Source organism: Mesoplodon mirus (assembly GCF_964341445.2).
Source record: "Mesoplodon mirus genome assembly, chromosome: 5".
Lineage (NCBI taxonomy): Eukaryota > Metazoa > Chordata > Mammalia > Artiodactyla > Ziphiidae > Mesoplodon > Mesoplodon mirus.
This window is the reverse complement of record NC_138980.1, coordinates 180,672,826-180,685,423: the sequence shown is the minus strand read 5'-3', so window position 1 is coordinate 180,685,423 and position 12,598 is coordinate 180,672,826. Positions and strand designations below refer to the sequence as shown.

Genomic DNA, 12,598 nt, shown 5'->3' with positions numbered 1-12,598 from the left:
GCTCCACAGCATATGGGATCTTCCCAGACCAGGGCTCGAACCCGTGTCCCCTGCATTGGCAGGCAGATTCTCAGCCACTGTGTCAACTGGTAAGCCCTATATCTGTGTTCTTGAATGGTATAATTTAGAAATTTTTTTCTTAAAATTACCATTCAAGAATTTATATCAGGGTTATGTTGCCCTCAAAAAATGATTTGAAAGGGCTCCCTACTCCTTTGCTTTCTTGAAGAGCTTGAAATAAAATTGCTATAGTTTCTTCCTTAAAGTTTTGTTAGAACTTACTCATGAATCCTATCTATGGGAAGGCTTCTGTAATCACTAATTCAACTACACTAACACATGTAGGGTTATGCAGAAGAAATTCCTAGCTAGACTGATCAGATTCATTGGAAAAAAAAATAAATAAACATCAAAAAAAGACACAGGAAGAGACCTTTTCCAATGATTTTTTTTGTTTGTTTTACCTGTTTTTTTTTTTTTGTGTGGGGGGGGGGTGGTTTACCAAAAGTTGTTTGTAATATTCTCATTTATCCCTTGAACGACTGAAAGATCTATAGTGACATTTCCTCTTCCATTCCTAATAATGGTAACATGTGTTTCTTTATCTCTTTTTCTTGGTCAATCTAACTAGAAGTTTATCAGATGAATTAGTCCTTTCAAAACATCAGTATTTATCTTTATTAATTTTTTAACAGAAATATTTGTTGGGTTCTTTTCTATTTCATTAATGTCTGTTTTATCTTTATTACATACTAAGGCTTAATGTGACTTTCTTTTCTTTGTTGTTTATGGGATAAACTTGGATCACTGACTTTAATAATTTCTTCTTTTCTAATATAAACATTTAAATATAATTAAAGCTAGTATTATTTTTCTCAGCAGCATCATTAACATATATCCTGAACATTTTTAGATGTTGAATATTTAATATTATTAGCTATGAAATATTTTCTAATTTAAGTGGTGATTTCTTCTTTGACCCATGCATTATTTAGGAGTATACTATTTAACTACCAAATAAGTGGTGATTTTCTAGACAGCTTATTAATTTTGATTTCTAATTTTGTTCAATTTTATCAGAGAATATACCCTATAAGTATACTTTTGAAATTTATTGAAACATATTACATAGCTCAGCATTTGGTCTACCCTGGTGAATATTCTATGGCCACTTGAAAGAATTGTGAATTCTGCAGTGGTCAGGTATGGTGTTCTAGATATATCTATTTTGTTAATGTGTCTGATAATATTGTTTATAGCTTCTGTATCCTCTGCAATATTTGATACTTGTTATGTAACAATTTAATAGATATGAGTGTTAAAGTCTCTAACAAAGATTATGTATATTTCTATTTCTCCCATTAGTTCTATTAGTTTTTGCTTTGTATATTTTGAAGCTGGGTATTTAGGTGCATACACATTTAGGATTTTTATGTCTTCCTGACTCTTTCATTAATATACAATAACTTTATTTTATTTTTGATAATGTTACTTTCCCTTGAATTATACTTCATCTTATGTTAATACAACCACATCAGCTTATTTAAGAATACTCTTTGCAAGATATCTTTCCCCACCCTTTTACTTTCCACTTCTCTGTGTTTTTATATAAAATATATCTGTCATAACATCCTTTAGTTTGGCATTGCTTTTCTATCCAGTTGAACAGTCTATAGCCTTCCACTGAGATGTTTAATCCGTTTATATTTAATATAATTATTGACATAGTGGATTTAAGTCTACCATTTTGCTATTTGTTTCCTATTGTTCTCATTCCTTATTTTTTTTTCATTTGTTTTCTTTTGGATTAAACATGCTTTTAAAAATTCTATGTTTGCATCAATTTGCTTTTTAGCTATATTTTCTTGTATTTTTAGTGGTTACTCTAGAGATTACAGCTGCATCTTTAATTTACAACCTACATAGAATTAGCATCATGTCACTTTATGCAAAATGCAGGAGGATCCTTACAACAAATAAGTCCATGTATCCCTCTTTCACAGTATGTACTATTGGCATCATGTATTTTATTTCTATGCATGCTGTAAACCACATAACACAATGTTAAAATTTTTGTTTTAAAATAATGGGTTGCTTTTAAATAAAATAGGGTCACCTTTTATATTTACCCACATGTTTGCCATTTATTATTTATGCTTTCTTATATCCTTTCTTATAGATCCGTTTCAAATTGTATCATTTCCTTAGGGGATGAAAAACTTCCTTTAGCATTTCTTGTAACACAATCTGTGGCCACAAAGTACATCAGGTTTTCTTTATCTGAAAATGTCATTAACTCACCCTCAGTTTTGAAGAGCACTTTTTCTGAGTACAGAATTCTAAACAGTTTATTCTTTTTTTTCCCTTTAGACACTTTAAAGATATAATTCCATTTTCATCTGGACTCAGATGTTTCTGATAAAATGTTTGTCATCATTTGTATCTTTCTTCTAACATTTCTAATCATTTGTTTAGACAATTCAGCAAGCTATGCATTTGGGTTATTTTAAGTTTCAGTTCCAGAATTACTATTTGGTTCGTTTTTTATAGTCTATATTTCTCTAGGGTATGTCCCATTTGTTCACTTATTATGTCAATTTTTTAAATATATTTATAACATATTACATATGTTACAATTATGTATCATAACATATTGTTATTTTATGTTACATATATTTATATTATGTTATTATAATAGGTGAATCATTTTGATCCCCTGAGGCTTGTTTTACTCTTCCTTAAGGCTCATCTATTCTGGTTTTCCCTTAGCCCTAAGGCATGGCCTGTACTCTAGTTTGTGGTTCTTACTCATGAGATGTGGATGCCCAGGATGCTCACTGAAGTCTCTCCACTTTGTGTGGCCAAAACACTGCTGTCTCCTAGCCTTGTGCATCTCTGTCTTCTATCCCTTATCAGCTTTCAGCCTAAAGCTGCTGCCCTCTTCCAGGCCACTTGGAGTCTCATCCTGTGCATCAACCATTCACTCACCAGATAAAAACCTGCAGGAAATCCTCATGGAGACCTCTGGTGCTCCCTACTCAATGCAACTTTCTCCTTTATGGTCCCATTCCCACAAATGCTAGCTACCTCTGCAGCCCCAACTCTGATCTATGCACCCTCCATTCAGTGAGATTGCTGTTGTCTTCATGGGAACCATGTCTTTGCACCGTGGTCAGCAAAGTGTTCCCAGACAGAGAGCTGGGCAAAGGTGATGCCCACCTTACAAATTCCCTTCTCTTGAGGACCATGTACTGTGTTGCTTGTTGCAAGGGACTGAAACAACTGGCCCATATATTTTGTCCAGTTTTATAGTTTTTGTATGTAGAAAAGTAAGCGTGGTACCAGTTACTTCACCATGAACAGTAGAGAAAATACCTTTTGAAAAATACCCATTAAAGTCAATATTATGAGCTTATTCCCTATGATGTGAAATTGTTTTTCAACCCAATTAAACTTGACATATTTTTCTTTTTATGAGTTCAATTCTACTTGTGTGGCCAGACTCTCTAATATAATGAACCTCAACTTTAGATACAGAGTGACAATTAGATTCTTTATTTTCCATATGAATTAAAACATCTCAAGAAATTCTCAATTATAAAAGTTAATTTTTTAAATGAACTCCTACTGAAATTTTATGAGAATGGGTCTATTAGGTTGAAATGTAAAAATCTGGACTTTTCTGACTGAAGAATATAAAATAATAAATAACAAGGAAACTACCCAGTGCCTCAACCAGCACTTAAGTCCCATTCAGTAAGACTTTGCTGGGAAGGGTGATAGATGGCTGGATGATGTTTTAGACAGGGTTGAACCTTTTTTAGGTACCACGTGCCATTTAGTTTGGAAAGTTAAGAGATAATGCGAATGCATATGCATTTTTTTTGGATAAATAGATGTGTATTTGGTGTATATGTGTGGGTGTTTACATACTTGTTTATAAATCCACACACATATATGGCCATGGCTTTCTCTGTCCACTGATGACTTGTTGATAATCAAAATTAGTGATAAAAGCACACCACTGCTTGAAAAACAAATAATTACAATAAATTATATATCCTATTATAACATCGTTTGTATATGCATTTTTAGTTTGTATTTTGGAAAGTATGATACTGACAGTTTGAGAAAACTAATCTGGTGGCATTCTATTCACAGTATGGAAATGCCACAATAAATCCAACACAGTCATCTGAAAATGTTTGTTTTATTTGGGGTATTAGGTTGTGATGTTAAACTTAACTAAGTCAGTATTACCAAAATAAGTCATTGTGAACATAGCTCTTAAATTATGGGAAGGAATAGCAAGTGAGAGAGCCTTCATTAAAGAGAGTACAGTATTCCTTAACAGCAAAGATAAAAGCAAGAGTGAACTCTGTACATGGGCCTCAACTTTCTTCTTCTTAAGTCAAGTATTAGTTATTTTAAACATTGTGTCTTTATCAAGTTCCTATTCTGCTTCGTCAACATTTCTTGGTGGCCTGACCCTGCAGTCTGAGATGCAAGTTGCCAGAATTATGTTGAAATTTGATCACCTTAGTGTCCTGCGTACTGTTGGTAAATTAGGAACCCACCCTCCAATCCAGCAGGTATTGCATTCCAACTTCCTGGCCCTAGAACCATGATTTAATAGGGTCATTGTTCCAACAGGACCCTGAAGTTTTATTAAGAATGTGATGACCTACAACCATAATACAGAATTTAATACAACCATTGTACATTATGTCCAGAGTTAGCAATTAGGTCAAAGTGTGATAAAACTGAGAGGAAGTAATCGGTTTTTGGTTGTTTAGATAATAAAATAAACATTGTTTGAGGTACTAGAATTTTTATTTGTTTTCCAGGATGGAATGTCACATTTTTATTAAATGACCAGCAGTTACATCTATAGGGCACCAAGGTCTCAAATCCTTTGTGATATGTTGGAACACAGTAACATGAATTATATATTTCAAGGCTTTTGTAACTCTGATTTATTTCTGCCTGGAGGCCTGGAATTGGGAATTGAGCAGCTTCCAGAATGAGGCTGAAATACACAGATGGCATAATCTGGGCACAGACTGAGTTACAGTCACATGCTTTAGTGGTGAGCTGTCACCAGCATCCTGTACTTGAGAGCTTCTTACTTAGAAAACTTAAAAACTATTGCCTTCAATAGTATCTTCCATCCATATTTCTTTATTCTGCAAAATGTTCCCCCAGACTACAGTGTAAGAATATTATGAAAATCCTTTGAATACTAGTCTAGGTGTAGTGTTTTCATATCATAAGGTCACCCTCTTAAGTCATCTTAGAAATTTTTGTGATCACAATTCACTGATCACTATTCATTTCATTTTGCACTAAAAATGTTCCTGCTTATTCTGTCCAAGGTTTCCATAGAAACAAACTAACAGATGTTCGACTCAGAAAACATTTATTGAAAGCCAGCCAGGTTCTAAACACTGTTCCAGGTATTGGTGACAAATACATAAAAATAATTTAGCATTTTAAAACACCATTTATTTTATCATCTTGCATCATCCCTGAAACTGCCTCCAGACTTAGTACCACTGGCTCCCTCAGGCCACAGCCATGAACCCAGGCTGGGGGCTGGGATTGAGCTCACATCTCCTCACACCTTTGAAGTGAGAAAGGACATTGACATGAGTTTGGTGCATTTTAGGTGCCAGGCCCTAAGTTGGGCACATTACCTACCTATGATGCTTCATTCAGCCCCCAGGACAAGTCGATGGGTGGTTGCATTCAGGCAGGATACCAGGACTCTGCCTGCCCAGGTCTGCCATGCCCAATTCACACCAGACATGCTTACCTTCTAGGAAGCCCAAACCCTCTCCTGGACCACTGTGTCCATCTCCCACTGACCCAACCACAGGAGCAGGTATCTCTGTCACATCCACCATTCACTTATCATTCACTCATCCATCCGTGTGTTCATCTGTTTTGTGTGTGTGCACACCCAACCACCTAAATCAGTAGGGCTCTGAACCAGCACTCACGGGCAGGTACGCCTACCCTGCACCACTGTCTGGATTCTGGCTTTGATCCACCATATTTCCACCCAGATGTTAAGCCAGGGTCCACAAGTTCAGGTTTCAAGGGAGCTTTATTTATATCCTGGTTTTTGTCAAGATGTCATCCCGGGAAGCAAACGGAGCTTCCCAGTTGTCTCTTTGGAGACTTACAGATGCTTAGGCCCCTGCTTTTATGGATGCCTTGAGGTCCTCTTATGACTTTGATCTTTAACCACCGTTCTGGGCAAGAAGAGAGGCTCCCAGCACAGCATGCTAATTAATGTCATGAGAGCCAGGAAAGCACTAACCACCAGCGTGACACATTTGCCCCAGTAGCACTTAATGATTCTGGAGGACTCCCAAGAAAATGCAGTTTAATGGTACAGTGATTGTAATCTTAAGAGGTTACTATGAATACCTTGAAATAAAAGCAATTAATTGATATCAAAATTAAAACATTGACAGTTCGCTTCTTAATAGTCCATGCTCTGAAAAGCTGTCTTATTAGTGAGAGAGATACAAGCAGAAAAAAATATAAGGCAGTGCCTTTAACAAACGCCTTAACTTTTAAATATATAATAAGTACACGTATAAAGGAGATTTGAGAATTAGTTTTATGAAGGTAAAATTAATATAGATTATTAAAAGGGAAATCCTTCAAGAGTTCACTCACACAATGCAGAAAGTCTCCTGTGAGCACATCTCTAGCATCAGTAAAACAGAAAATAAAGGCACAAGTGCCGTGAAATGCCATCTTTCAAGCAAAATGAGGTGGAAGTTTTGCTGTGTTGCATTTTCTTTATAACACGGAAACACCCAGGAGATGCAGATATTAAATGACTTGGGAAATAGTGCAGCACTTGTTCAAATGTTCAGAACAGTTGTGCAGATAATTTAAGAAATGTTTCCATCGTGTGCAGTTGAAGCTACCACCAGCATTCCTGAAGGTCCCATCATTTCATGAGTCCCACTGCTGACTGTCTTTCACTAAGATGTTCCTTTGGGCTCAAACGGATATAGAAGTAAAAATAATTCCTTATACTTGGAGAGGACTTTATTGTGTATAAATCTCAGATCTTGTTTTATTTTATCGACAAATCAGCCGTGTGGGCCGTCCTTCCTCTGCACATGTCTTTCTTCTTTCTCATCTTCCTTTGCACGAACCCTTCATTCCTTTGCACTTGAATGTGCCGTCCTTGAGATCAATAGTTGTCTCAGATGTCCATCTTCTCTAACTCCTTCCCTGGGTCCTCCAGGGAAAGCCCTTTTCTCCTGGTGAGCCCACCTGCACTGTGTTCTTCCCCTTGTAGGGACACCTCTCCCCATGTGCACCACATGGTGATTTACAGCTAATCTATCCCGCTAAGACCATTCTTGAGAGGATAGGTCTGTTCATATTTCTTATGGAACCTCCTGCCTAGTAAGATAACTGGCATATTCTAGGACTTCATTGAAGATTTGTGGGTGGTGGATGAGTGTGTGGGTGGATGAATGGATAGCTGGATAGAGGAATGGACAAGGAGAAGTTAGTGAAAGGTAGGATGGAGAATGAATTATAAAATGTTAGGTTTTACTGCACTTTTTAATTTTAATTTTTCGCAGTTTTCTTCAGTGCCTGGATTAAGCATATTTTACTTTTTAATTTAGAAAGTGTAATTTTGTTAAATGTATGATGAATAAATACAAATAAATAGAGCTTCAGGGATAGAATTAAGTTGAAGCAAGTCTAGAGCATGAGTCTTCTAGGTCCTCACTCTATCATATGCACCTACTCCTAAATAGTCTGCTTTCAATTTATATCAGTTGTTTTTCCCTTAAATTTTCCAATGATATGTTATCAGAGTTGTATGGATCATTTGTAACACTAATGACCTTTTTTTTTCTCCTTTAGGATATCTGTAAAGCCCTGTGGTGCCACCGTATTGGGAGGAAATGTGAGACTAAATTTATGCCAGCGGCAGAAGGCACAACTTGTGGGCGTGACAGGGTAAGAAGCTAATCTTAGGTACATACATCATATTCAGATGTCAGTCTTTCAACCATGCATCTTTCCTCCACTTGCCTTGGTATTTTTTAATCCCATCCTTCTGATATATATGTCCATATCTATACCCATGTCAAAAGATTGTGTTTAATTTATATTAATTCTATGAAGAGGATTCCCCTTCATACTTTTCCAATGATATAACTGATGAGCTGCCTGGAATAAATAGACATAAATGTCAGGCAACAGGTGATGGCTGAATCTGTTTGATGAAGGAAAATGTTAAACTCTTGACCACCTTTTAATCAAATAAAGAACCAGCATTCAGCAGTTCTGTTAAAGCCTCAAAGCATCAGCTTGAAGACTGTGGAATAGATCCTTCTGACCGATTGTTGCTCCTGTGAAAATGAGAGAGGTGCTCTAGTAGGGAAAAGAAGAAATTCATAAGACAGCAAGTTTATTACTAACTGGGAGACAATGACAATTCTGTCATTAAAACTTAAAAATGAATTAGCTTAACACTCAAGAGTAATCTTTTAATCCTTTTGATTTAAACTGTATTGTATTTTTTTCAGAATATGAAAGACTATTGATAAAGATCGAAATATATTGGAACCAAATTCTCACTGTAACCATTTTCATCTATATGTATCTGAACTTTTTAGTGATGCTAATGAGTACAGAAGAGAAATCTATGCCTGAATTTCATTGATCCAGGATGTTTCAAGTCCGAAGTAAACCTATCATACCATAAACATATTTAAATGTGAATACAAATAGAAAGGATTTAAAGCATTAGGAAGCAATGCTAACATAATGCTTTTGGGTTAAATTATTGCAAAGCTGACTGAGGAAATGAAGAGAAATGAAGTAAATTTGCTTAACAATATCACCCAGCAACCATTCATCCTACACATGTTAATATGCTTTATTTTCAGACTTTCCCAGGGTGAGACTGATACTTAAATCCTCCTAGGGATGTAGGCAGCAGTAAACTAATCCATAACAAAAATGTCTAATTAAAATGCTTTTAGTTTCTTGAAAGAGAAAATAGATTTGCTGAGGCACTGCAATGTGGAAATACCAACCATCACGGGATACCAGGGAATTTACCTGAACATTAACTGCAGGTGATCACGACTCTTTGCACATAACTGACTAAAATTGATCAAATCTGATAGTTTGCAAAATTATGCCTATTTCTGGAAAGATTGGCAGCCCTTCCATTGTTGCCTTGGTGATGGTTCACACAGGTATGGTGTTGTTCTCCAGGTGTCCTACTTTCTTTAAAATCTACTATTTTCCTTGGATGAAGTTACAGCTGTGATGCCACCCATATATTCTTGTTACATTCTATTTACCTTGAAAGCAATTAAATTGGTTTTCGTTGGTATTTTAAAATATTTTTTCCTGGGGTTTCTTCATATTGAAAAGAATTAGAGCACATTAAGCTGGATTGGATGCCTACAAATTACACAGCATTGAGTGTTCTGCCCAGGATTGAATGGCTGCCCAGTGGCCATGCTGGGACAAGCATCAGAAGTTCATGTAAAAGCCCCCTTTCATGTTAGTTGTGTCATCCTGTATCACAGGTCCACAAGTGTCCATGAGGTTTATTGATTGAGAAGCATGCATTACCAAAAGTCAGTATCTCAGTACTTTGGAATATTCCAGAGCAATGGATGGGCTGTAGATAACTGACAACAACTGTACTGCTTCTGTGCATCTTTCTCCTAGATGGGAACCCATTTTCCTCCATCTGCTACCAATGCTGAGGCTCTGCATGGGTATGCATGCTGGTGAACCTGAGTGGTCAATGCATCTTTCAGTGGCAAGCACTATACTAAGAACATTATATGCATTGAATCCTCACAGTCACCCTGGAGGGTGAGCCTAGGGTAGCCCCCCACTGTACACCAAAGAACTCTTCCAGGAAAAAGACACTCGGTTTCTCTGCTCTCATGCCATGAGAAATCCAGAACAGGGGTCAGGACTACAGCTTGTATGCATGTTGAAGCAGATTCCGGTTCTTTAATTATCCCTAGTGGACAATTAAACCAGCTCTCACTTTGTGATTACATTGCAAATGATCCGAGGCACTTGGCCTGTGTCATTGCATTGGCTTTTTGGAACAAGCCAGTCTGGTGCTTTCCCTCATCCCTGATGTTCACAGGAGGACGGGCAGGCTCAGGGCACCTGAGTCAGTGCCCCAGGTCACACACCTAGTTGAAGTGATACACGGGGCTCATTTTCACCTCAAGAACGCTGTACATTCTTGTGCCTCATTATGCTGCTGCCCTGTCTGTACGGGGTTTAAGTGTGACAGTGGATTACTTGAACAGTATCACAACAGGGTGTGAGCCTTATCATGACATCACACTGTCCAAGATAAAGCCTCTTTCATAAGCCACACTCTCCATCGGTAAAATGTAAAATTGGGATAAACATGGGATTGTTCTCAGAAATACAACTGGTGCTTCAGCAGACATTTTATGTGTCTATTTCACACAAGGGTCTTACCCCCGACCACCCCACTGACTGGCTCCATAGGTCTGTGATCTGCATGAAATTAGACTCAAAATTGTATGTATGCATGTCCATGTTTGTGTGTCTATGTGCAACTAGGCATTCCCCCCAACCTCCTTGGGAGAAGATATAGTGCTTTCTCCTCAGAATCTCAAAAAGTTTTCTTAAATAATTTTTAAGGATAGTCACTTAAGGATACTCCTGGGCATATATCCAGAGAAAACCATAATTTGAAAAGATACATGCACCCCAATGTTCATAGCAACACTATTCACAGTAGCCAGGACATGGAAGCCACCTAAATGTCCATCGAGAGATGAATGGATAAAGATGTGGCACATGTATACAATGGAAAACTACTCAGCCATAAAAAAAAATGAAATAATGCCATTTGCAGCAACGTGAATGGACCTAGAGATTATCATACAAGTGAAGTAAACCAGACAAAGATGAATATCATATGATATAGCTTATATGTGGAGTCTAAAAAATGATACAGATGAACTTACTTATACACAAAACAGAAATAGACCCACAGACATAGAAAACAAACTTATGGTTAACAAAGGGAAAGGGGGGTGTAAATTAGGAGTTTAGGATTAACATATACACACTACTGGATGCAAAATAGATAACCAATAGGGACCTACAGTATAACACATGAAACTATATTCAATATTTCTTAATAACCTATATGGGAAAAGAATCTGAAAAAAAAATGGATATATATGTAAGTATAACTGAATCACTTTGCTGTACACCTGAAACGAACATAACATTTTAAATCAACTATACTTCAATGAAAAAAAAAGGATACTCTGGCAAAAACCAAAAAAAAAAAAAAAAATGCATTTGTAAGACTGTTAATTGCAGCAATAATTATCAAAGCAAAAGCCTGGAAATGATGCAAATGTCCATCAGAAGGGGACTGGTTGGAAATATACTTAATGGAACATTTTGTAACTGCAACAGAGGAAGGAGGGATGTGTCCATCTCCTTCTGTGGAATGAACTACAGAACATATTGTTAAATGAAAAAGCAGGACGGAAAAAGATGTGGGTAATATGGGGTCATTTATGAAAGAAAAGGAAATACTAGTCTATATATAATTACTTATATTAAAAAATAGGATAAACTCTAAATTTAAAAAAAAAATAAACATTTTCTGCAATTTTAAAACAAAACTAGACCAAATTTTATTAAAGTAATTCATAAACATCCCAAGCAAAATGAAACAATCTAACCTAAATAGGTTCCATTTAGGCTTTAAGTCAAGTTATTGGCTTAGCTACGGCCACAACAGAGGAATTATCCAAGTGACTTTAAAACCCAGCACTTTGTGCATCTCAAGTAGCATTCATCCAGTAGACACCAAGTACTGCAAGGTACCTTAAACTGTTCAGCAATCATATCGACATGGATAGGTTGGTTTTGCTCTTCTAAAACTATTATTTTTATAGACTCCTACACAATGCTTTGCCAGCAGAATGTCAATTGTGCCCAGTGAATGGGTCCATCAGTGGGAAAACCGACACCATTGAATGCACGTTAGATCTTATGTAGTTTTTGAATGCGGTGGAAGTGAAGAAACCAGGTAGATTTTAGCAGAATTAACATCTCTGAACGCTTCTCTGGAGAAAGGGGAGCTGATAGCATCTCCAGCCTCGTAGGGACAAGAGGAGCCCCGTGTGGGTTATTTCGTGTCCTTCGAAAGCTGTGTGACCTCTGACATGCATCACTTATAACCACCAGGCTCCCAGCCCAGGTGCTTTGGAGCAAAAGCACAGAGCACCGGCCAGAAATGACAAGGTGTTGAGCCACATGGAACCTCCAGCTGGATTTTTCTACCTGACAGTCAGTCTGTTCTGACAGGGAGAGGTGAAGAGCACGTTGTTTCCAGGAAAGGTTAGAGGTCATACACCTGAAAGGTGAACAATTGGCCTGAGTGTTCCTGCAACACGACTTAACTACACGTGTTAGGTTCCAGCAGCTCAGACAGAAGTCTGAAAATGATGTTGCTCCATACCTTCCCTTTATGTGGATTTATAGAACAAGGCTAGGTCTGGAAAGA

The 12,598-nt window shown here is 37.0% G+C and overlaps 2 protein-coding genes across 3 annotated transcripts in view; both read left to right on the top strand.

Annotated features, from left to right (window-relative positions):
• The window catches only part of ICE1 (interactor of little elongation complex ELL subunit 1), a 534,975-nt gene that overhangs the window by 289,381 nt on the left and 232,996 nt on the right, over positions 1–12,598 (top strand). The gene's annotated exons all lie outside the window — the stretch shown is intronic.
• ADAMTS16 (ADAM metallopeptidase with thrombospondin type 1 motif 16) overlaps positions 1–12,598 on the top strand; it is a gene marked incomplete at both ends in the record, with an annotated part of 156,484 nt that overhangs the window by 66,184 nt on the left and 77,702 nt on the right. For both annotated transcript variants that reach the window (XM_082624066.1, XM_082624067.1), the window contains one exon: positions 7,909–8,004. In XM_082624066.1, coding sequence (XP_082480192.1) covers positions 7,909–8,004 — 96 coding nt within the window. The remainder of the gene's footprint in view (positions 1–7,908; positions 8,005–12,598) is intronic.